The 21381-nt window shown below is 41.1% G+C and overlaps 1 protein-coding gene across 23 annotated transcripts in view; it reads right to left on the reverse strand.

The window, feature by feature from the left end:
* Window positions 1–21381, reverse strand: part of LOC125715787 (neurexin-1a-like) — a 98686-nt gene that overhangs the window by 53183 nt on the left and 24122 nt on the right. For 17 of the 23 annotated variants that reach the window (XM_048987707.1, XM_048987734.1, XM_048987732.1 and 14 more), the window contains 2 exons: window positions 3450–3751; window positions 1393–1416 (listed from right to left, as the gene is read on the reverse strand). In XM_048987707.1, the coding sequence (XP_048843664.1) occupies window positions 1393–1416; window positions 3450–3751 (326 nt within the window). Of the gene's footprint in view, window positions 1–1392; window positions 1417–3449; window positions 3752–18980; window positions 19079–21381 lie in introns of those variants that run through there. The other 6 variants (XM_048987728.1, XM_048987727.1, XM_048987726.1 and 3 more) reach the window with 2 other exon arrangements.

Genomic DNA, 21381 nt, shown 5'->3' on the forward strand with positions numbered 1-21381 from the left:
GAATTTGTATGAGTGTAACTTGGAAAATACGAGTCACAGTGTGGGCAGAGGACTCCAGAATACATGCCATGTGGTGTGAATGACAGCACAACTGGCTGGGCCAATAAGCATCGAGTCAGCCTGGTCATATGAGTGGCTGAGCCAATAAGCATTGAGTAAGCCTGGTCATAGGGCTGGCCTACCCAATGGGCATCATTCCAGCCTTGTCATAGGACTGGCTGAGCTAATGGGCATTAAGCGAGCCAGTCAGGAGAATCCCTCCTGTACATCACTGCAGGATGCAACAGGCAGAAAAGGTGCTCCCTAAAAGGTGAATGAAACATAAAAGAACAGGAACAGGTCAAATGAGAGAAGAAATCTGACAGATGAATAGAGAAAAACAGGAGTCGGGAAGTTGGAAGTGAGCAGGAGAGGGTACCAACCTTTTTGTTAATCACATCTGGGTCATTCCTACTATGCCGTGCATTTGCTCTCCACATCAAATGTGTCTTAATATATCAATAAAATGCTGCATTTTTTAAATGTAAAAGATGGAAAGTCTGATGTAGTTAGTATTAGTTAATTTTCTTCAATCACAAAATCACAAATATATAGACTTCAAGGTCATTTCAGCATTTTGGTTTGAGTACCTGCTGCCTGTTTTGCCAGCATCCTGGGTCTGCTAGGCACTAACTTCCACAAAATAAAACTTTCAATGTATTATCAAATGCTTTAGGTGTTTCTTAATTTTTTTCCATGCCCTAATTAACATTTTGTCTTATGATCATTTAGTAGGTAAGAGAGGCTATTATTTTGTCCTCAGTATAACTGTAATGTCATTTTAAATGACTATAGTCAGCCTTTTAACTCCATGAAGTAATTATTTATGATGGGAAAAGAACAGCACAAAGATCAGTAACTGCTAGCAATTCCATCAGTTGGTCAGTGCATTTCATTTGTTTAATTCTATCATCCATCATACCCAAATGGTCAGGTGAATTTATAGAAAGTAAAACAATGCTGAAATTCTAAAAATTGTATATTTTTTTTGACAAACTTCTCTGCTTTATGCTGACTCCCTTAAGCAATGGCTGACTGAAGCTTTCAATTTCCATCCTCTTTACAGTTTACATCCTGTGTGGCAGGTTCCTCCAAACCAAAATGGTGAAGCACCTTACAATTAAACCTTAAATCTATGTATTTGTGATTTCATGAAAAAGAAAATATATTTTCCATCATTTAAAATTTAAGAAATTAACATTTTACGTATATATTAAAACGTATCTGATGCGGCCTGGAAAAGGTACTGCATAGTCAGAATGACCTTTCTACTGTAAAAGGAAGATAGAAAAGAAAAGGCAAACCCAAACTAAGATACAGAATGATATCTACCGGGCAAAGTAGTTTGTTTACCATAGCGTGTCCAATGCCTGCGTGCTTTGTGGAAAAGGGGAAGAAGGGGAATTAAAAACTGTGAACAGAATAACGGTTGTTACTGAAAAAAAGTTTTGATGGTCTCAGGTTAGTACATTCTGGAACATCCAAAGGTAACGGTTAGTAAAATGACACATTCCATGAATGACAGGTTAGTTGTTTTTTTCTAAAGCAGATTAGTAATGCAGAAAGAGGAAAACACAATTTACAGAAAAATAAAAAGCAGGACTAGTGAGAAAGCTCTGTATGACAAAGAGCAAACAAGCCCCCTGCCACAAGTCATCCCCTAACCTCACCTCACGCGATATTTTCATTTACAGGGAATCTGGCTGGCTCTTTCCACTGACTTCAGCATCCTTTTATGGTCAGGTTCCTCTCTAGAGTTCCTCTCCATGTCCTATGCTTTGATGTGCTTTGAGTCTTACCTCTCAGGTAGATCCTTCCAGGTGTCTTGGGGAGCAAAAGTGTGTAAGCCACATCAAGTAACAACTGGTGTGCCTCAAGGCTCAGTTCCTGGCCCCATCCTCTTTCCTCTATATACCTCCTCTCTGGGTTTTATTATTCGGTTGCATTCAGAAACAAATTCCAAGTAGATGGCATCAAACTCTACCTAACCTTCAGTCTACGGGATAGCACAGGCTCTGTTTGGAGGAGGAATTACTCCTTCAATAAGAACCTCTAGGAAACTGAGCTTCTTGTCTTAACTCCCAAACCTACTATTCAACACAAGATTACTGTCCAGTTTAGATAATTAGTTTTATCTCCATCAACCTGTAAGTAATGATCAATGACCAGCTATTATTTTGTAATTACACAGCAGTTATTATGGAAACATGTCTCATACTAGATCTTTTTCATACTGTATATGATTTCTCAAAAGTGGAACCAGCTACACAACTACATGCTGACTACAGCATCCCTCATGAACTACAATAAACATTTTAAAAGCCATCTCTTCCAGGAATACCTGAACAAAGTTCACCAAACTTCACTGCCACTTATTCCCCCCAACTTTGTCTTTGTTAATTTAACTCTTCCAATTAAATAGTTCCACTCAGCACTTCAATGTTTTGTTTACACTAATTGCTGGTCAGCCATTCAAAATATCTATTTAATTTGGCTCCTTAACAGCTGTATATTTTTGATATAGTGTCTGCCTCATTTGTGTCACTTTGAATAAAAGTACCTGCTGTATCAAAACTATACATGTAGCCTCCATAATGACCGTTTGCAAACCATCGGGTGGCTATCAGGTAAAACCCAAAGTCCCAGGCCTTTTCAGTACCTTTTGACTTACTCCCATTTATTATTCAAGAAGAACTTAGCTACACTACACAGCCAATCTTCTAAACAAAGTCAGAGCAATTAGTCAAATTGATATGATTTTCCCCCAGAAAATGTCAACATTAAGTAGAATTAAGAGGATAAACTTGTATATAATACATCAATAATAAACTAGCCTTGCCATTATATAATGTAATGTGGACAATAAACTAGCCTTGCCATTATATAATGTAATGTGGACAATAAACTAGCCTTGCCATTATATAATGTAATGTGGACATTAAACTAGCCTTGCCATTATATAATGTAATGTGGACATTAAACTAGCCTTGCCATTATATAATGTAATGTGGACAATAAGCTAGCCTTGCCATTATATAATGTAATGTGTACAATAAGCTAGCCTTGCCATTATATAATGTAATGTGGACAATAAGCTATCCTTGACATTATATAATGTAATGTGGACAATAAGCTATCCTTGCCATTATATAATGTAATGTGGACAATAAGCTAGCCTTGACATTATCCCATACATATGGCATATTTGTTATCCTCTAGAAGGCACCACTTCTTAAATAATATAGAGGAGAGGATGTGACATTAAATGTGACTCCTTACTGGAAAACACATTATTTAGTATTTGTTTAATGTAAAGCTTTAATCCCCACATGTTTTTCTATGTTCATACAGTCGGTGTGGTTTGTTTGTCAAGGTGCGGCCCTCCTGACATTGCCGTTTTTGGCTGTTACCTGACGTAAATTCCTGGTTACTTTGACATCGTGCCATTCATTGTCATTAAATTTGCCGTTGACTGGCTCCACCAGGGCCTCAAAGGCTCCAGAGCCCAGGTTGATGACAAGGGAGACAGCACCATTCTTCAGTGCCAGGTTGACGTAGTCGGCCGACTTGCCAGTGTGGAGCATGAGACCATTACGTTGCAGCGTACGAAAGGACAATGTGATCTCATCACTGCTACTCTGGATTGGGTTCAATGACAGGTCATAACGGAAGAACTCCGATCCTTTGAATGTCGCTACATATTCCTCTTTTCCTGCAAAGGAAAGACAAGAAGGAGATGGAAAGGGAGAGAGAAGAAAAATGTGTAAATAAGTTAGACAACAATCCCAATTATACACTAACTGTTTCTGTCCGCTAATTGAGTCGGAATCGGAAAGGATGACCCAGTGTCAATGTGCCACATAAGAGAGAACATTTTGGTGTGAGGGATAATACATCGTTGTAGAAATCAGAGATGCCATGCTGCTCCTTCCGGGTCAGTCATTCAGAGGTTCTCATCTGTCATACGCTAGTCACACCTGCTCCTCACACCATTTGTTTTTCTGGATAAGCCTAAAACACAATACACCAGCTTCTTGCAAGATATGAAGAATTTGCTGTGAGAATCTATAGAATTTTCAACAACTTCGTTATACATTTTAGGTCATCACTTATGATTATTTGTAAAATTAACAAACAAATACAAGCACACAAAGCACACAAACTGTTTTAATCACTACATAAAAAAAGAGGCAGTACTCAGATTGATATACCTGACTCATCTGTACTAAGCTCAGCCTGTTAAAAAAACATGCCTTTTTCACACAGGTCAGAAGTGCAGCCATAATGTCACAGGACCAGATGGAGAGAACAGGTGCCAAGGATTGCCGTAAAATGCAGAGATACTGAGCTAATGAAGGAGGCTTGTTGGATCTCTCCCATAGTAAGTTTATTTGCTCCTGCACCTCCACTGTGATGACTCATTTGCTGAGTCATATTTGCCCCCCACCCAACTCCGAAGGAACATTTTAATATATTTTTGAATACCGCACAAAAGAACGAAGCTCCACAGAAACATGTAACAAACGTTCAATTAAGATTTAACCTATATTTCCATTATGTTGATAATCTGTTTGGATTGATATCAAACATAAATGTTTTATAATTGCATCGATCCGTCCCTCTGCTTTGTGTGAGGTCATCGTGGAGGTCATCATTTCAAGGAATGAATCAGCTAGTTTCCATCAGCTTCATGTTGCCTTCTGGTGACCATATAGATGGCATTACTCCAGAAAAATAGTCTTCCTTCTGTGTGGGTCTTCAGGCTTCCATTGTGATGACTGAACCCATCCACCTTGTCAATCGTATTTCTCCTTTACCTCCAGCTTTTCAAAGTGTTATGATCTTTTCCAAAGTTATGAGTCTTAAAAAATTTGCAAAATAAGATAAATCTCATCATTTGCAAGGTCAGACTTAAATTGCACTTGAAGCCAATGGTTCAGACTTAAATGGATTTAGAATCGACAGACAGACAGACAGACAGACAGACAGACAGACAGACAGACAGACAGACAGACAGACAGACAGATCTTTATTAATCCCTCGGGAAGGTTCCTCTGGGAAATTCTAGAATCTACTTGTTTGTTCTCTTTGCAGTCCATGGTGTCCTTAAAAGTTCATCAACATCAAAATTCAAAGGCAACAATATTCCTCATGATCCATTTATTCATATTTACAACAAATCAGATTTACAAAATTAATTTGTTCTTGGAGATATGTGCAAGTCTACAATGTATTTCTAGACTGCTGGACCCACTGTTGTTGATAATTTCTCCAAGGAAGCGAAAGCTGTCTGTAACCTCAAAGTATTCACCTTTATTACTGTACTGAGGTTAGCTGCCATTCCCAAATTCACAACATTTGTTTTCCTTACATTGCATTCTTAGTAATTTCTTACTACTGTCCTCAGATCTTCTTTATTATTGTATATAAATGCTGTGTTTAATAGCCAGGTTATTGATGCTTCTTCCACTAATGTTTAGTCTTGCTTTAATTGCTTGTAGGATTTCCAATGGGACATCATGCATCCTCCTCCTTGAGTCAAGGTCATTTTAGTTACAGTTTTTAAACTTAGTTTTTATATTAATAGTTTAATTAATAAATTAATTTAATTAATTAATACTTTCCTTTTTGATTTTAGTTCCAGCTTACTGGAACTGACCATTTTTACTTTTATTTTACGTTTTTACTATAATTTAGTTGTAATTTTTGTTTTTAAAATGAAATCCTCAAATGAAAATACACCACACAACATGTATTATGAATGATGCCTTACTAAAGCTTTACTAAACACTGCAATTCTTAGAAAATAACCATAAAAATATGTTTCTAACACTTCTCTCACATTTTCACTACATGTTGTACAGTACTTGCATGTATAAGACAAATAATGAATCTGAATTGTAGTAGTGCTCATATGTTGAAGGAGCAGACTAATAACTAATTTTGAACTTTGAGGCAAAGATTTTACACAACGGTATGGAGGCCAGTATTTCATACAACCTCATCTCAACTCGATAAATATGGGAACCAGGGGAGTCTCCCTCTTTTTGTGTCTGATTGACTGAATTGGCCAGAGAGCACCTTCATGAACAATGCAGTTAGCATTTGCTGTATAGGGACTATACCTTTTACTAAGGCTGTCACAATCTACATGTTATTATTTCTCTGATTGAGAATAACATGAAGCGATGCTAGAGTTACAATAGTGATGTTATATGGAATCCCAGAATTCATAGATAAAATCAAACCATTCTGTTAGTGGCATCCCATGGGGAAGCTGATAAAGCGGAGAGGCGAGGAAGCATTGTTACTAGTTTCATTTAGTTCTAAGAAAATTCTACACAGGAGTATAAATAGGATAAAAATATCATAATTTGCAATATTTGTTTTATTGTACTGAAGGATAATACCATACAATGAGGATCTTTTCGGTTAACCATTGTCATTGTCAAGCTTCTGTTTTCAGAACCATTTTCAAAATATAAAGACCCTTGAGAGGCTGGGACTGAAACAGCTCTGACCCCTGATAACAGACCAGCTGGATCCAAACTCAACAGGGAAGCCATCTCCGTCACAGGACTGACCCTGAACAAACTCATCAGGAAGGCCATCTCCATCACAGGACTGACCCTGGACCCACTGGAGGCAGTAGCAGAGATGAAAATATTAGCAAAACTGGACAATAAGAAGAACAATTCTGCCCATCTGTTCCAGGGGGTGCTAGCCTGGACCACATTTAGCCACTGGCTCATTCTGTCTCACTGAGCTAAAAAACTACTGGCCCTAAACCTACACCATAGCACCTTCTCCTGATGTGCCACTCTACATCTACAGCCAGAAGATGCCAGGAAGCATCCTCTCTCATTACAATACAATCTGGTGCTTTCTGTTCTAACTGCACATAATAATAGTCATGGGCAAATAAATTATTATCTTTAAATATTAATGTGTAGTCTCACATTCTTTTTTTCAGAATATTTCATTTATCTGTGTCCTGGGTATGATGTTAAACTGCATCCGGACCTGCAAGTGGTCCTCGAACTTGCAGGAAAACATTTTTTGGGGGTTGGTGGCAGGATTGGCATTCCAGACACCATATAACAACAATTCACAACTGCTCGATATAAACAAGCATGATACTGCTCTCCTCAGGAGAAGCTCTGCTGCACCCGCCCGCAGGAAGGCTGCACGCACCATGAAGGGGATGGGGGAAAGCCTTCGGGAGCTCCATCCTCGGATGAGTTGAAACCATCGGAGTGCTAATAGGATCAGGCCTGTTGGGGATCGGGGCTGGTGTGGTGCTGAGGCGTTGCCTGCTGCATGGCGGCACTTGGGTCCCAGTTTGAGGTCACCCATCCATCTTGTCTCTCTGGCAATCTGACCATCTTCCCCTGCTTTTGGGAGAGCTTCGTAACCTCAGCGTTTTGATGGGAGCACTCTCTGAGGTACGCAGACCAGGGAGTAGCCAGATCTCTGGAGGTGGGTATATCTACTTTTGCTCTAGTCGGTCAGATGGTTGCCATACTCAGGGAGTAGCTGTTGTTGCTTTAACAAATCGGCTTCTTCCGATGGTGTCTGATGTCACTCCTTTTAATGAGCATATTATGATGCTAACGCACTCCTTGGGTGTCTTGTCTGTTGTCTCAGTGTATGTTCCAAACACGGTGAGTGATGTCTCATTGAGGGAGACATTTTACTCCCAATTTCATTCGGTGGTTGAAGGGTGCCCACGAGGTGACACTCCTCTGGTTATGGGTAACATCTTCGATGTGACCACTGGCACTGACAGGGCTGGCTATGAGGATTGTGTCAGTACCCATGGGTCTGGAGACCAGGGTGAGAGTGGCTCCCTGTTCCTTGACTTTGAAAAAGTCACTGTTTTTCAGTTTTCAAATCTGACTGCGCTATGTTTGCTTTGTTTCAACCATGTGTACTGTCTTTGTTCCATGTCTGTTTTGCATTCCTTCGGTATTGTGTCTCTTTGCAGAATCCTTGGGTACCGCTAGTTTGACTTTGTGTTCAATGAGCAGTTGGAGTCCTGAATGAGGCACATTACCTGCATTGTGAGGGAGCGTCAGTTACGACACTACGGCCATGTGGCACGTTTCCCTGAGGGTGATCCGGCTCGCAGAATCCTCATTGCTGAGGACCCAAGTGGCTGAACCAGGCCAAGGGGACGCCCATGTAACACCTGGCTGTGGCAGATGGATGGCCATTTCCAGAGGGTCGGACTGGACCATTTATCTACCTGGGGATCACCAACCGGGATCCCAAGGAGTTTCACTGTGTGGTGGGTGTGGCAATGCAGTATTTTCCAAAAGTTCAGCAGATGTGGGCGGCATGGCTGCCCAGAACCGGATGTTGTGGAATGCACAAGGCTTTACAGATGCAGCACCTGAAGACCAGCTTCCTAATAGCTGCAGCACTTTCTGGGACAATTCCTTCTTTCTGCTGTCCAGACTTCCATCATATGTGTAGTTGATGTAGAGAAAGAAATTCTGATTCTCTTGTACGGGTGAAAAATTCAAACACTTCTTGATTGTTTCTATCTAACATAGAAAAACAAGACAAGCGCTGAGAGCTACAACTAATAAAGTTGTAAATCTCTAATTTAGTCAAATTCCCACAGAAAATGTTATAAAGTCAGTGTTCTTGTTGCAACCTGTGACTCCTTCAACCTGTGACTCCTTCAACCTGTGCATAATGACTATGCAACCCAGTCAAAAGTAGCCAAGACGAGACTGATCTATCGAAAAAAAATCCAACTGTGGTGAGTGTACTTCAGTCCACAAACAAACATTCAATACTGGAATCATTTCAGGCAGATCTCAGAACTAAAATGTACTCCAGAATTCTCAGTCTCAAATGGAAACCCCACAAAAAGCATGCGAGATAATCTGATTTTTTTCCGGTATACTCGATACCAAACAAACACCCAATAACCCAGAATCTGCAGTCAAGCACTTCATGCAAGCAGCTCTGAAAATACCACCGAACACTGTAAACAAAATAACATTTCATTGAGTGCACAGCAGTGGAACAGTGGAAGTCTGAGAGCAATCAGTAAAATTTGAACATTATAAACAAAAAGAACTTGTTAAAAACAAATAACTGGACCTGAAAGGGACCACTTATGGCTTCAATGACCAAATTCCCAAATAAATACTGGAATGAAGAAAAAAACTTCTCCCGATCCTGAAGCAATTCCGGGAGACGGGTAGACGAGCTGTACTAACAGTGGATAAACTTCACTGGTGCCACAATATGACCACTGGCTTTGTCCTCCATAACATACAACAATCCATACACCAATATAAGAACTGAACTTTAAATGTTCACCCAGCTGTCATTTGCTTAAGCAAATACTACTGATTCCAAAGTAAACTTTCTGCTTTTCTTTTTCTCTCTACTGCACTCTGTGCCTCTTCCTCTCAATTCAGATTTTTCTATTCACCCTTTTCATGTCATTTCTGTTTATGTACATGTGTGTGTCTGTCTGTTGAAATCGGACCAATGAATGTTAAGAAGGGGAATAAATGGTAATATACTGGGAACAAACATGGTGGAGGCGCTCCATAGTGACGTCAATAATTATTACTGTTATTGTGCTCATTGCTGCTATTATTATTATTATTTATTAATTTTTTTTACCACTACTACTGTATCCTTGATTTACTGGATTCTTGCCACAGAAATAGCAATGGGATATCAAATGCTAACGTAATCATATCAATGAATCCACTAAAATTTATAACCTAGAACATTCGTGCAGTTAGTTCAACAAACACACTTAACAGAATCCAAAATTCAAAGATTGAAAAACCCCACAATTTAGTCAAATATATTCATCAACTTATTATTCTACGAAACGATAAACAAAAGAATTACATTAACCCATAACTATACAAGCACGGACCCCGAAGGGCGATGTGTCATTATTTACCCCACACTCAACAACAAAAACTTCATCATTGTAAACATATATGGACCCAGTTCTGACGACCCCCCTTTCTTCCACACATTTTTCCAGTGAATATCCAATTTATCAAACTCTACAATAGTAATCAGGAGTGACTGTAATGCGGTTATCAACCCCACTTTAGACAGATCATCCACTACTGTTAATCCTAGAAACTGGCACTCCATGCAAATATTAAAACAGTATATGGCTGAGTTTGGCCTTGGTGATAGCAGGTGACTAAGGAATCCTAATACCAGACAATACTCACCCCATAAATCATACTCCCATACTCTGATTTTATCCTTACTAGTAACCCAGTTATATCCGAAATCCTAGAACCCAAAATTCATCCCATTATAATCTGTGATCATGCTCCCGGTTCAATAAATCTAAACATCAATCAAGCCAAACAAACCATTGGTCCATGGAGATATAATGTATCTCTGCTTAATGACCCCGACTTTAACACATCCTTCATAAAAGGGTGGACATCCTTCATGGAACTAAATGACTCTCCTTAAATCACATCCGCACTACTCTGGGAAACAGTGAAGGCAGTGGTGAGAAGAAAGATTTTCATTCCTGTCATACAAAATAAAAGGAAGAGGCATCCAACTTGGAGCCCTACTTACATTATTCATTCTACATTTACCTGAAAGCAAAGCAAACACCTGTCTAGGACAGCAAACATCACATACAGGGCTGGAATACTTGGCTGTTCAAAGATACATTGGCCTGTTATTAACAGTCATGTTGGGTACAAAGTCAATCCTGTCCAAATCCTCTTCTCAGTTTATTCTTTAAGGTACCCCCCACAATTCTCTCATGACAGCTTAACAGTTACATGTCATTATTTAAAGTGGACATGAAACAAAAGATTCGTATAATTCACAAGATGGATCCCCACTCTAAAAATCATAATGGGTTTAACACCATTGGTGAAACATAAAAATAAACAATCCAAGTTACATTTTTCAGGCAAGAGATGCGCCATCTTATTCTGGTGTAAGATGTGACGTCATGAGGTCGGCAGGCTTGGAATTTGTGCATTAGTTCACATTAAGTCGCAGCCAACTGTTTGTGAAACAAAGTCTGTGATATTATACCACCTTAAACGAAAGTGTTTCAGTCTCATACTAAGTGATCTAGTATCAAAGTTTTGTGGTTCAAACTAGAAATCTCACTTCCGTTAAGAGTAGGCCTTAATCTAGAATCAGTTCCTAATAAACTGCTTTCTGAAACACAGACTAATCAGAGATTACTAACACCTGGACTATAGAGTCTTAAACTAAAGCAGTCAGGACTAATTAAAAACCACCAGTGCTAGTCTGATTTAAATAAACTGAGGTTGCCTATAAAACATGGAGTGGAATCAAAATATCTTACATTTCTATGAAATTGGAGAAGAAAATCTATAAAACTATACTAATGGCAGCAGAAAAGAGACAGTGGTCAAAAAACTTCACTGAGCATGAGAAAACTCTTTTGAAGACAACCAGATAGCCCATCATTGAAGAGAAACGGCACACTTCTGCTGTGAAATCAAAGAAAAGGACTGCGTGGCAATCCATCTGTAATGAGTTCAATTCAAATGAACAAACGTCTACAAGGACAATTCACCAACTTCAGGTAAGAACTGTTAACTTTATGTAACCCTGTTAGCGGCCCTGCTTCTATTACTGTTATGTTATGTTAATGGGTTCTCATTATAAAAATGAATGTAAAAAAGACCGCAGAAGCCAGAAGAGAGAGGTTTAAGACTGGTGGAGGACCTGCAAATAAGGGCACGGAGCAGTTGGATGAATTGCTGACAGGAGTAATGGAGATCCAACAATCTTTGTAGAACATGCCAGATGATGACCATCTACACAGTTCATACGAGGGATCACACACACCTGAACTGAGTATATTACTGCATTGATTTAGCCTTTCCCTACTTTCAGACTATTGATTGTGTCATTCAACAACTGTCTCATTTAATGTGTTCATTTGATCATATTATCTGTTCTTGTGTGTAGGGGACAGTCAAATGGATAGAACTGAAGAGTTGCAAGGCAGTTTACCTTCCACATCCTCAGAAACTGATGTCTGTCAGCACTGGTCACAGGAACAGAAGACTCACAATCCAACTCAAGTTGAAGTATATAAAGGAGGAGCATAACATGAAAAGGAAGATACTCCAAGTAAAACTAGAAATGAACATGGAGAGCGAGACGCAATGGTCTCATTATACCAGCAATAAATAAAAAATGTTCATTACATCATACTGTATGACTATTTGGTATATCAGACACAAATACACATTAGAATGCAGTAATCTGACCATGGCATGTCAAAATGTATATTCGAGCGGAACAATGGAAAGGTAAATGTCAAAAACTGCTATTTAAAGTGGCACAATGCAAAAGCATCTCTGTATGCAAATCCGTCTCTGTGGTTTGTTGGAATTGAAGGTACATCTGGATCATCATCTTCTAGTATTGGAGGGACTGGGCATCCATGCTGTTCCAGGTAGTTATGAAGAATAGCTGTTGTAATAATGACAAGGCAGCATCTTCCTGGCATGAATCAAAGTGTTTTCCGAAGACACTGAAAACGACTCTTCCAAACATGCTCTCCACTAGACTCCTAGAGCGCAAATGAACTTGGTTGTAGCACTTTTGCTCAGGTGTGCAAGTATGGTGTAAACAAAAATTCCTTTGAGCATACTCACTGTCACCAAGCAATACTCCATTATGATCTCCCCTTTCAGACTGAGCATACAGTGATGAGTTGAATAAAATCCGGGAATCGTGAGTGGCACCTTTCAAAGGTGCAACAATGTTCGAAAACTACACTCTGGACATTAGTGGAAAACCAGTTCTTGCGATTTCTATATTCTTCAGCATCTGGGCAGAGACGTTTTATGGGAATATGGGTTCTGTCAATGCTGCCTATGACTCCTGGAAAGTTCCCATATTCATAGAATTGTACCTTGTAATTCACTTTGGTTTCAGATCTTCTCAATGAACACAAATGGGCTTGCATACTCTGTGAAGCACTTTACAAACTGCTGGTTCACTGACCCCAGATACTATAAAACCCCAGTTTCTCTGTGAAAGGTGCCACATGCCAAAAAAGGTAAAGTCCTCTTTGGGTAACAGATGAAAGATGGGGTTCCAAAAGAGAAGTGACCTCCACAGCATTTACTTTATGCGTTCGAAAACGATCTTGAAAGCTGATTTCATCGAAAAATTGCAGTGGGTCACATCTGTCAACAAGAATTTGTCTAGCAAGTGGTATTCACTGATCATCACTGACATACTCCATAATCCATGTGTCTTCTTCAGCAAACAACATTAATCTGAAGTTAAACCTGCCTGCTGGGAGGTTTTATTTAAACCTCAATTTATGCCTGGACTAGCTCTAATCTTCCTTCAGGAAACAAACTTAGTTTAGTCAGGATTAGGCTTAGTCTAGTACTGTTTTACAGTATACCTTGACTGAGAAAGCAGATTTCTGTTAGTCTGCATTAAAAGTTTGTTTAAATCTAGGACTAGCTTTAATCTCTGTCTGGGAAACTGCCCCATAGTGTTTTATTAGCTGTGATGCGTGACCCCACCGTCTAGCCAGCTGGGGATATCGCGACTTTGCTAACTAAGCAGCAGGCTGCTAAATCCCAAACTAAATGGAAATGTTTTCATCAGCCAGACAGTGGCTGCGAAAATTAACATCAACTTAAATTAGTGTCTTGGCAAAAGCTGGTCGAAACATCCGTATGAATGAAACAAACTTTATTTTTGATCTTGTTGGAGTTTGCCAAAAGGAGGCAGAAACTCGCAGGCCAAAAACAGCCTTCTAACGGCATGATAACATGATGCTATCTGACAGTGCCACCAAAGAACCACCAGGCAGCCCTTCTGTATATCATATAAAAGAGTGTAATGCATGAGACACAAATAAAGTCAATGCCAATTTTACAGAAATCAGTACTTCTGCTCACACATACAAATAAATATCCCTTATAAAAAAACTAAATCCATACAGGCAAAACTTCCAGGCCCCAGATGAGTGTAAAAATACAGTAAATATGTTTAAATGCATGCATACAAAACACATAAATACATGAATAATATATACATAATTCTGCTGTGAAGGAGTCCATTAGTCCACCTATATATACTACAAGCTCAGTTTATACTGCTCCCATGTTCACACTGTCGTCTTCCTGATTTAGTGCTTTTACATGGATCAGGGAATATGGAACAGTATATTAAGAATAGCAATTATCACACCTTCCCGTTCCCAGTGAAGAGGCTGCTTACTTGTGCCTTTGAAAGGTCACACAGAATACACCACATCACCAGGGATTTGCACACTTACTTTAATAAGATTATTATAGTACACTTAAAAAGCAAATGGTTTGTAGAATTCAAGAAAGAAGAGCTGAGTATTTCAGCCTCAGGTCACTCTGCTACCCGTGCAGGAGGGTGAGGTCGGGGTTACAATGTGTCAGTGCCATCTTCTGCAAGCGCCACAAGATGCCACCCACAGCACAGTCTGCTGACGGGCAGCTACAGTTGCCAGGCAACAGTGTTCTGGAAATCCCCAATAGAGCGAGACAGAAGGGTCTGACGGCCCTCGACTTCCTCAGCTTCCCAAGGAGCCTCAGATAAAACGCAACAACATTCTTACATCACAGGTTCTCCATCTTTATACATAAGCTTATTGGCTCTCTGCTCCATCAGCTTTTGAGAAGATGGTTTGCAGGTCTGCAACAGATTGCTATTTTGTTAAGTATATACAGGTATGTTAAGTTTCCAGATCAGGAAATTCTGCGAATTCAGTGTAATGAGACTTGTTTTATATTTCATCAGTGCAGTCTGTATATTCAGTGCAATCTGTACAGTCAATGCAGTATTCGGTGCAATTTGTAATTCAGTGCAATATTCAGTGCAATATGTATATTTCTAATATAAATTATTACTCTTTTTATACCTGATTGAGTCAAATTGCATTTTCAACTTCGTTGTCCCAGTAACAATGACAATAAAGATTATCTTTATCTTTAATATTTTAATCATATTTTTCTCCTTCCATTAAAAAACATACAAAAATTAACTCTAAACTAAACTAAACAACTAAACAAAACTAATATTATTACAATTAAATAAATTTTTCTATTGAACAATTTAATCATTTTAAATTAAATATGTGTTTCCAATAAATAAGAACACAAGAAGATGTGTGGAACATTCTGGAAACTCCCTGGGACTGGTAAGCTCTGGTCATTTTTACTATCTGGGTATCATCACCAATTTTAATGTTTATGTCAGTGTTCATTAAAGCATATTCTGCAGCCTAGAAGCCTACTGCTATCACGTGAATGAAAGGAAGAGGATTACATTCTGCTGCAAGTGAACAGTGTGTCCTGCTACAGTCAGTGGTGTGGAGGCTGTCTGACTATTTATCACAGTACATCTGCCTGCGCTAGAAAGCCTTTGGGAAACAAAACTGGCTGATTCTTCCTTCTGGAATGTCTAATAACAGAAGCAAAATAAATGTTCTTACTCCAACAGTACCAAAATGCGCAATTATCACACCATTGTAATTTGTGCATTGCACTTTACTGCAGCCATTACTAGCCAGTGATGCTTTAATCACTCTCTCTGTATGTTCATTCATATTCTGAATTAATAAATTCAGTTCCATATATTCATTCATATACCGACATGACTTAAAATAAAAAAATATGAAGACATCTGCACAACAATATGTTGAATCTCCTTTTATAAATTGTCAGTTTCTACTGATCAACTAGGATATTCCTTTGACAGAGCTTGGATGCGGCATTAAATGGTGCACAGCTCACAGGAGATTTAATTCTTGTATAAATAATTCAGTCACCCCTCATTGGCTCCCAGGAGGTGGCCCCACCCACACTCCGCCCCTTCTCCCCAGTAACCTAAGCCATGTGAACAAGGACATTAGGAAGGTGCAGTATCTTTTTATTATTCAGTTTTAATCTGCCAGAATCTCCCTCTGCTTCCAGTAGAGTCCTGGGGCCCCTGACTAACATGCCTGGGCTTGGGGAAGCTCCACATGATGAAGGAAGCCCACAAGACACCAGAGAGACATTCACTGGTGCAGGACACCTGCATGTAGGACTGAACCTACTTTACTGAATAAGAAATTATGTAACTCCATAGATTTTAAATATCAATATTACTATATGGTACTCATAGTACTGACTAGTGGACTACATGACTAGTGTTTGGCTAAAAAGGTAAAGTCCAATAGAACTACACATAAAAAACAATTCACCAATCTGACTACCACTGAAGCTCAGCGTAGAGCTAAGTTAACTGCAACTCCTGAGGACAGAAGGCCCTACGGCAGCAGACTGGTGCAGCAGATTACAGTGGCTCAGAGGTAAGAAGAAGCAGTGCACACTGAAGCAGCAGAGGACAGTGAGCTGGTCTGCTTGCCAAGCTACAAGCGAACGGCAACATACCAGCAGTTCCTTTGCTCTTTTTACCCTTCGTTTGTTCACTGATAATAAAATGGTTCTTATTCGATTGAGCCTGTGTTCATCAAGAAATCAGGAACTGCAAAGTTTTTCTCCTGAGAAAAACCTGGCTGAATATCAACATGTTGGACTCAGCTGTTCAATTCGACGGACTGATATTCTTCTGAGTGGACCAGAATCATCAGACTGGGATAACCCAAGGAGTATGTGTCTACACATACATTAATAAAGGCTGGCGAGGAACCAAAACGCGTGACTGCATGTATACAAACAGACGGGGGACATACAAAGCCATCCCACGCCCCCACCATACCTGAATCATGTTAGTCCCTGCTTACCGCCCTCTGCTGAAGTCTAGGAAACCAGTAAGAAAGACCATCACAGCGTGGCCCTGTAAGGCTGCCTCCATGCTCTAGGACTGTTTTGAATGTACAAATAGGCAGATCTTTGGAGAGGTAACAACAAATGCTGGATATGTGGACTTGGACAAATATGCATCCTCAGTCATGGGGTACATCAGCAAGTTAATGTAACCACCAAGAAGAACAATCACCATCCACCCCAACCAGATACCCCGGCTGCATGCAGAGGTTCGCGCTCTACTAAAAACACATGAATCTGCTGGTGATGCAGCCGCACTACAGACATAAAGATGGCTACAGCTACCTATGCTCTCAATGATCTCTGGAGCACTTGGACGGAGATCTAGAGCACCACAGACTAGATCAAAAGAGATGCAGAGCCCTGATGCTTTTATGCTTATTTGGAAGAATCCATCACCTCTCCTGGCTCCAGGCTCACCCCACCTCCAGGGGAGTTGCCTCTCAACATGACCACAGCAGAAGTGAGGAGGGCCCTGCAGAAGGTCAACCCCCACAAGGCTGCAGGCCTCGACAATATCCCAGGCTCCATTCTTAGGGACTGTGCCACCAGCTCTCAGAAGTGCTAATGGACATTTTTACATCTCACAATTGTCCGCACATGTCTGAAGACCACCACTATCATCTCCGTCCCAAAGAGCTCAACTTCGTCATGTTTGAATGACTACTGCTCAGTAGCACTCACCCCAATAATCATGAAGTGCTTCGAATGGCTGGTCACGGAACAAATGAGGAAGTTAATTGCTCCACTGTAGACCCCCAACAGTATGCATACAGACAGAATTGCTGTATTGCAAATGCCATCTCATTTGTGTTTTACCTGGCTCTCACTCACTTGGAGAACGAGGACTGATATGTTAGGCTGCTCTTTTTGAATTTTGGGTCTGCCTCCAACACCATCATTCCACAAACCCTGATAGACAAACTGTCAGTTCTTGGACTAAGCCTGTCTCTATGTAACTGGGTGCTTAACAAGGAGGCCCCAGTTCGTCAGAATTCATGACTTCTCACCCTCTCTCATCATCCCCAGTAGTGGTTCTCCCAGGGATTTGTCCTGAGCCAACATGGCAGGGGTGGGACTCATCTCTCACAACGATTAGCCTGAGTACAGGCAGGAAGTGGAAAAACTGGAGGTCTGGTGCAAAGTAAACAACCTCTCCATTAATGCAAAGAAAACAAAACTCGACACCACTCCCGCACCCCTTCACATCACACGTTTAAGGGGTCTCCTCTTTCAAATATTGGCGGTTACACATCTCTGAGAACCACACCTGGAGCATCAACACAGGCAGCATTGTGCAGGAGGCCAACACACATCACTACTTCGTCAGGCGGCTGATGCGCACTGGCCTTGGCCTCAGTCCTCACATCCTTCTACAGGTGTGTGGTGGAGAGCATCCTCACTTCCAGCATCGCTGTGTGTCACACACAGCAACAGGACCAGAAGCTCTTGACTAAGGAGCAGCTTCTTCCCAGAGGCATCTCATCCATGGTACAACATGCTGCTATGAATCATCAGTGTTACATGTCATAGCTGGGAATATTCTCCTAATATTATTATTATTTATCTTAATGTTTTAATTTTATTTTTCATTGTTATTTTTTATCATAATTTATCCATTGCATTACTCTTTGGGATTTTATTTCTGTTTTATTATTGCTACCTATACCAGTACCCAAGTACCTCATTTCGTTCCCTTCATGTACAACATGTTTTGGAATGACAATAAACCAACCTTTATCCATTTCTAACTGTTATTAATGTAACTGAAAGCACAGGTGGGATGATGGGTAACCATAACCATAATACACCTTACAGATCTCGACTGTACAAACACATGCTTTCACAATTAGAACCAAAATAACTCCACATTAAATATAAAAATACATAAAAACAGACATATTCCCCACACAGGCCGACTCTCCAGTCAGAGCTGCAAGGCAAACAGCCACGAGCCAGCATGGTATAGAAGCCTCCTACTTTATTTTGGTGACTGGATGTTTTAGTTCCATTCTCTCTCTTCCAGCATCCCAATACAAACACCTTACAACAAAAATACAGGTTCAGCAGGAATTTGTGGCTTGAGGCTCTGAAGACGAGAGTTTTTCATTTAGCCTGGTGCACGGCATACCTCCTGGGGCCCCCTGCTGCCTTTCTGCTCTCTCCTCTCTGCACAAGTCCCCAAACATCTTCCATAAAACACAAAGTGCATGTGGATTTACATTTAACACAGGTATAGAGCTGCTTGGAGCTGAATGTGGTTATTAAAGATTAAAACTAGAAACATGGTTTTAACAAACACTAAAATATGGATACAGAAAGACATATAACTCAATACTGAGATGGAAATGCATATTTATATAACCTAAGCACAGCAGAAACATCAAACTAAAGTTATAGAAATGTAACAGGAAGTGGCTGACTGAAAGCTCTGTGCTTTGCACTGTAGCTTCGTGCCCTGGGCTCTGCCTGGGCGCTCTGTGCCGTCGGCATGGTCTCCCTGTGTTGCTGTGGTCTCCTCTCTCCACTTGGCATTGGTGTATCTAATTTTATATTTAATTTATTTAGCAGGCGCTTCTATCCAAAGTGACAAGGGCAGCAGGCCCAGCCAGTTCCTGAAGCAACTGGGAGCTAAGGGCCTTGCTGAATGGCTCAATAGTGACATGAATCTGCTGATGCTGGGAGTTGACTGGTTGCCGTCTGATTACGGGCCACTAACCAACACACCTCACCCCTCCCCACAGAGGGTATACACCGTATATGTGTATGTGTGTCTGCCCTGTGACGGACTAGCCCTCTCTCCAAGGTATTTCCTGGAATAGGCTCCAGACTGACATTATACTGAATAAATTATTATGGACGGATGGGGTGATGGATAATCCAAACTCTGGTCATATGTCAGCTAGAGCAGACAAAGATGCAATCATGGTCTAGGACATTTCTGCCCAAACAAATGAGGCTGAATATTTCATAAATTGCATCAGCTGTGCAAAAGGTTTAAACGCAGTTTGCTTGCACTACCTCAGTCAATCACAGTCCTGCAGCTAAAAAAATGCCCAAATGAAATGCTCGGAGTAAGCCGCCCACAGTCCTAGAGGATGACCTCATAAAATATTCTGTGTCAGCCACCCACAGTCCTGGAGACTCGCCTTGTAAAATGCTCGGGTCAGCTGCCCATAGTCCCACAGGCTCGCCCCAAGAACTGTTCGGGGTCAGGTGCCCACAGTCCCACAGGCTCGCCCCAAGAACTGTTCGGGGTCAGGTGCCCACAGTCCCACAGGCTCGCCCCAAGAACTGTTCGGGGTCAGGTGCCCACAGTCCCACAGGCTCGCCCCAAGAACTGTTCGGGGTCAGCTGCCCACAGTCCTGGACGCTCGCCTGGTCCTGGTCAGTCCTGGTCAGCTACCCCAAGTATGGGATGGCGCCCTCTTCTGAATTATTCCCTGCCCTCTGATGGGTTGGTGCCCCCTCCTGGTCATTCCCTGCCCTGTGATAGGATGGCCCCCATCCTGGATTATTCCCTGCCCTGCGATAGGATGGCTCCCATCCTGGATTATTCCCTGCCCTGCGATAGGATGGCCCCCATCCTGGATAATTCCCTGTCCTGCGATGGGTTGGCGCCCCCTCCTGGGTCATTCCCTGCCACCTGATGTGTTGGGGCCTCCTCCTGGATAATTCCCTGTCCTGCGATGGGATGGTGCCCCCTCCTGGGTCATTCCCTGCCTTGCCAGGGGTTGGCACCCCCTTCTCGATTAATCCCTGCCCTATGTTGGGTTGGCACCCCCTTCTGGGAAATTCCCTGCCTTGTACTCATCATTTCTCACAGATAAGCCCTCTAAGGAGTACAGAGGAATTTTCCATCAGTGTAAAACGAGAAATTATTAGCTGAATCAAGTGTCTTAAGGAAAAGGAATAACAGGCAGAGGTTAGTGGTCATTGTTAAACATACAAAACCGCACTTAAACTGAACCACCGTAGTGACGCCCATTTAATTACACTGTGGCCAGAAGCAAAGGGACCACTGCAATCACACGCTTTCACATTTGACTTGGCGATACTGGAAAGTGATCATTCAGCCATAATTGCAATACAGATAAGAGAGCAGCAATAATGATATAAATTATAAAGCTATATGAAGTAAATCAGAAATGTTTTCTCAACAATAATGTGCTGAAATGGAGCCCTTCTCCTCGGGTCTCTGGTGACATTTCTGCTCCCATGAATAACAGATGAGAATCATAACCTCGCCTGTAGATACTGCCTTCTGTGCTCGAACCTATGCTGCTCCTCTCCGTCAACATCTGCCTGCTGTCGGGTGACAGTCATGTGACACCGAACGCGCTGGCCTCTCTGGACTGCCACCAGAGGGCGAGGTTTTCACAAAGCACAAAGAAACAGGAGGACCGTGGCTGAATGGCGGCTTCTCACTCACCTCCATTTTACGCGTGAGAAATGTATCAAATGAGGAGTGTTAGAAACAGTGAGGGTCACT

This window comes from Brienomyrus brachyistius, chromosome 20 (assembly GCF_023856365.1).
Source record: "Brienomyrus brachyistius isolate T26 chromosome 20, BBRACH_0.4, whole genome shotgun sequence".
Classification (NCBI taxonomy): domain Eukaryota; kingdom Metazoa; phylum Chordata; class Actinopteri; order Osteoglossiformes; family Mormyridae; genus Brienomyrus; species Brienomyrus brachyistius.